The sequence below is a fragment of the Urocitellus parryii genome, chromosome 5, assembly GCF_045843805.1.
Source record: "Urocitellus parryii isolate mUroPar1 chromosome 5, mUroPar1.hap1, whole genome shotgun sequence".
Taxonomy (NCBI): Eukaryota; Metazoa; Chordata; class Mammalia; order Rodentia; family Sciuridae; genus Urocitellus; species Urocitellus parryii.
The window spans coordinates 27,586,829-27,591,960 of NC_135535.1; the positions used below are offsets into that span (position 1 = coordinate 27,586,829).

The 5,132-nt window shown below is 46.1% G+C and overlaps 1 protein-coding gene across 1 annotated transcript; it reads left to right on the top strand.

The window, feature by feature from the left end:
* Nucleotides 1–358: 358 nt before the first annotated feature.
* Btg1 (BTG anti-proliferation factor 1) lies at nucleotides 359–3,944 on the top strand. The gene is made up of 2 exons (XM_026398114.2): nucleotides 359–1,721; nucleotides 2,632–3,944. Exons 1-2 carry the CDS (start codon nucleotides 1,574–1,576, stop codon nucleotides 2,997–2,999), a joined length of 516 nt encoding a protein of 171 aa, XP_026253899.1. The 5' UTR covers nucleotides 359–1,573; the 3' UTR covers nucleotides 3,000–3,944.
* The last annotated feature ends 1,188 nt before the right edge of the window (nucleotides 3,945–5,132 follow it).

Here is a 5,132-nt window from a genome sequence, read left to right on the forward strand (position 1 = left end):
CTCTTGTTTGCTTTCTCCATCTGCCTGCCTGGCCTTCATCTTTTTTTTTCCCTCTCCTCCTTAATGGAGTTCAGGTTAACCCTGTTTTAGGTCTAATCGTTTTAGCAGGCTCATGCCTTCTTACCACAATCTGTTTCCAAAAGATTTTGCAAGTAGAGTTTCAAGTAAAATTAGATGTGTACTAAATACTCTCGAGATTCAAAAGTTTTTTTCTTTCTTCTTCTTCTTCTTTTTTTTTTTTTTAAGATTAGCAGAACTCTAAGTCTTAAACAGTATTTGAACGGGGGGGGGTGTTGTTTTTGTCTATACACGTTTTTAAATGCATACGCAGACTTTTTAGTTTTCAGTTACAGGAGCCATGTTACATTTATGTTCAATGACTGGCTTTCCTATACACATTAAACTGGATTCGATAAAGTTTCAACTCTTCTTTAACTCCCAAAGTTACTGAAACAGCAGCCACAAATGGCATTACTAACCTACTTATTTTGAAATTTAAACTTTGACAAAGACATTTCCTCATTCTTCTCCCTGTGTGGAGTAGAAACGGCTTCATGGCGTTGGCACCTCTTCTGAGAAGGGACTGGGATTCCCCAAAGATGTAGTCTGGTTTTTTTGGGAAGGATACCTCATGAGAGCGATTTCCCTATCCGTTTCCCTGGTACCCTCACCGCTCGGTTCCTGCACATATAAAGCCTTTACCCGCACCCCATCCCGCTGCACGCTCTTCCTGCGTGTGGAACTAGCCACGCAGATCCCGAGCGGGGATGACACGTAAACACCGAGTGCGCAATGGGAAAGGAGCTATGGATTTGAGCCCGACCAGACCAGCCAGCGCGCGTGTAGACACATCTCACACAACACTAAGCCTCAAGCTCCAGTCAGGCAGCGCACTCCTTGCAAGAGGATGCGCTGGCCGAGGGCCTGGACTTGCCAAAGCGGGAAGGAGGAGCTACGGGGGAGGGCGGAGCTTTCACATGCGCACCCTCCCTCTGTTTCCTTCTTCGCTCGGACCCAGCAACTTGGTCTCCGGTCGCCACTCGGGGTTTATTTGTTTACAAGCGGATTACGTCAGCTCCTCCCTCTCTTCCCGGTCTCTGGGCCCGCCCCCTGGGTCCTTTTTCCCGCCCCCTCAGGCTCCGAATCTGCTTGCGTCACAATGGTGCGATCTCCGGATTGGCTAGAGTCGGCCGTCACGCTCCAGCTACGCCACTTCCTTTCCGCGGCACTATAAAAAGTGCTGCACGGCGGCAGCATCTCTTCGCCCCTCGGAGCTGGAAATGCAACTCTTGGGATCTTTGGAGGCTACGGAGCTGGAGGCGGAGGCGGCTGGGGAGGTCCGAGCGATGTGACCGGGCCGCCATCGCTCGTCTCTTCCTCTCTCCTGCCGCCTCCTGTCTCCGAAATAACTTTTTTACTCTAAAGCAAGGGGAAAAAAAGTAGCCGTCCGCCCCTCACACCCTCCCTTCCTCTCAGCCGTCTGGTCTGTGAGGGAGCCCGGGGTGGCCGCTCCGCCGTCGGGGCCGCGCCGCCGAGCCCCGGCCGCCCCGGGCCGCTCCCGCCCGCCGCCCCCATGCATCCCTTTTACACCCGGGCTGCCACCATGATAGGCGAGATCGCCGCCGCGGTGTCCTTCATCTCCAAGTTCCTCCGCACCAAGGGGCTCACGAGCGAGCGACAGCTGCAGACCTTCAGCCAGAGCCTGCAAGAGCTGCTGGCAGGTGAGCGGGTCGCGGCTGGAGGGCGCGGGCAGCCGGGGCGTCGGGGTACATGGGCCTCACATCCCGTGTCGGACCGGGCAGTCCGCACTCCGGTCCCGCGGCGGCACCTAGGTGGCCGCTAACGGCGGGTCCCGGCAAGGGTTTGGGGGCTGGAGTCGAGGGCGCCCCCTCACCTCGGCTTGCCAGCCAAGGGGGAGAAGAAACCAGACGCACAACAAAGAAACTAAAGCCGACGAGGCTGGAGTCGCGGTCCGAGGACCGTCGGTGGATTTGGGGACAAAGGAGCCGCGGGGCTGGGGTTGGTTCGACGTCCCCTCCCCCAAAGTCCTCCAACCGTTGCGGGGTCGGCGGCCCGGCCCCGGGGTGGGACGTGGCGCCGCTGCCCGGAGCTAGCTCGGGACCGACGTGCCGTCTCTCCGCACCCCCTGCCCCTGCCCATTAATCATCGGATTTGTCACCGGCACAATTACAGCCCTGCCCTGAGCGTGGTTTAGGGTTTCTTGTTTTTCCTCGCTTCGGGGTTAATAGTCCGGTGCGTTTCTCTTTTCCAAAGCCATAAACTCCATTGTGTGTGGCTGGGGTGGGGTGGAGAAAGTAAACAGGTTCCCGCCTGGCCGTGGTGCGGTCCAGCGGTCCGGCTCCCCAGCTGGCCAGACTGCGCGCCTTATTCTTGTTTTGGCGGCTCAACCGGTTGGTTCCTGGAGCTTGTTTTGTCCCACACTACTGTGTTATTTCTAAAACCCTGCCCGCTTTTTCTCCATCATCGCGCGCGCACAGCAGTGAACACAATCCTGCACATTTTTAGAAGTTGGTAGTTTTCATTTTCGCTCTTCAAGGGAGCTTGCAGGAGGAAACTGAGAAGCTAACAGTACCGATCTAAGCATTGTTTCTGTGTTCTTTTCTTCTGTAGAACATTATAAACATCACTGGTTCCCTGAAAAGCCGTGCAAGGGATCAGGTTACCGTTGTATTCGCATCAACCATAAAATGGATCCTCTGATTGGACAGGCAGCACAGCGGATTGGACTGAGCAGTCAGGAGCTGTTCAGGCTTCTCCCAAGTGAACTCACACTCTGGGTTGACCCCTACGAAGTGTCCTACAGAATTGGAGAGGATGGCTCCATCTGTGTGCTGTATGAAGCCTCACCAGCAGGAGGTAGCACTCAAAACAGCACCAACGTGCAAATGGTAGACAGCAGAATCAGCTGTAAGGAGGAACTTCTCTTGGGCAGAACAAGCCCTTCCAAAAACTACAATATGATGACTGTATCGGGTTAAGATATAGTCTATGGATGGATCATCTTATAATGGATGGATAAATTTGATTTTTGCTTTGGGTGGGCTCCTCTTGGGGATGGATTATGGAATTTAAACCATGTCACAGCTGTGAAGATCTGGCACAAGATAGAGTGGTAAAAAAATTTTTTTAAGTGACAGTGCCATAGTTTGGACAGTACCTTTCAATGATTTAATAGCCTGTGAGTCCAAGTAAATGATCACTTTATTTGCTAGGGAGTGAAGTCCTAGGGTGGTTTCAGTTTCTCCCAGACATACCTAAATTTTAACATCGATCCCTTTAAGGAAAATCTGTATTTCAAAAAACCTTTCTCTGCAGTAGATCTTGCAGAGGAATTTGCACTATTAGACTTGAAAATTGTTGTTGATAACCTTTTTGGCAGCTCAGTAGGAAAGCTTGTTTTAAACATGGTAGTACTGGAAATTTTACAAGACTTTTACCTAGCACTTAAATATGTATAAATGTACATAAAGACAAACTAGTAAGCATGACCTGGGGAAATGGTCAGACCTTGTATTGTGTTTTTGGCTTTGGAAGTAGCAAGTGACCAGAATCTGCCATGGCAACAGGCTTTTAAAAAAGACCCTTAAAAAAAGACACTGTCTCAACTGTGGTGTTAACACCAGCCAGCTCTCTGTACATTTGCTCGCTTGTAGTTTTCTAAGACTGAGTAAACTTCTTATTTTTAGAAAGTGGAGGTCTGGTTTGTAACTTTCCTTGTACTTAATTGGGTAAAAGTCTTTTCCACAAACCACCATCTATTTTGTGAACTTTGTTAGTCATCTTTTATTTGGTAAATTATGAACTGGTGTAAATTTGTACAGTTCATGTATATTGATTGTGGCAAAGTTGTACAGATTTCTATATTTTGGATGAGAAATTTTTCTTCTCTCTATAATAAATTGTTTCTTATCTTGGCATTTTAATCAATCTCTTGTCATGATTATAGAGGTTCAGCTAAATACTTTTCTTAAAAAGACTTAGGTCCTATAAGGTATCTTAGTTGCACACTGGTCATGCTGTCTGTAAAAACATTGAGGAATGAGGGTGATCACATCAGGGTGATCTGTCTATACATATTTAGGTGTTAGAGAAAACAGAAGTAACATTTTTTAAAATCTTGAATCAAAACATGGACACATTCACAGGCCAATGATCTCATGAAATGAGGATAAAAGACAAAAGTGTAACATCTTCCAAAAAAGGGATATTCAAAGGATTATATTTCATTGCTTCCCTGTTGAAGTGAAGATATAAATGTTCCATTCTGCCCACCTTTGAGAAACAGTTATTTTACCCCATGGATTTCTTGTTCAATTAGAAAATCCTAAGGCAGGTGATCCATAGTCTTAAGAGAACAGGCTAATCACCTCAGAGATTGGTTGCTTTTTGGTTTTCATCACCTGCAAGATTTACATAAAAATCCCTTAAGCTGGAATTCAACAAAAGGTATGTTTATGAATTTTTATTCTCAAAAAATTGAAATGCTGACCTTTTCCTCATTTTTCAGACTTATTTCAGAAATTCTAAAAACCTAAATGAATATTGAGGATGCTGTATAGGTTAGTTGCTCCCTGTCCCACATATTAAAGACTCAGTGGAAATTCTTTGGTTTGAGAAGATAAGAAAGGAAATTTAAGTGGAAATTGAAAGTGCAGAAATTGGAATTTTGCTCTACAGTTAAATAAACAGTGACTTTGGGCAGGGGGATATACATGTAAACATTTACATTGGAAAGATATTAATACAATTTGAAATACTTAAAAGTCAATAATCACTTGAAGTCAGTAATAACATTGAGAATTCTTTCCTATGTGTAAGATTAAATTTTCCCAATTTGGTAGACTATACCAAAATACACTGCTAAACATACCATGTGTTTAGAATACATGTTATTTCCCTGGACATTAGCAGGTCATTTCATGGAAATTTGAATTCTTACAACCACAATATATGGATTATTCTTGGGAATTGTCCAGTTTCTATTTTTCAGTCATTTCAGTGAAAATATCCTCAGTGTTTGAAGCTCTAATTTATGATAAAAACAACAGTTTTTAAAAGGGTCTCACTTGCTGTTTATTAACTGCATATTATCCGGTAACTCCTTTGAAGCT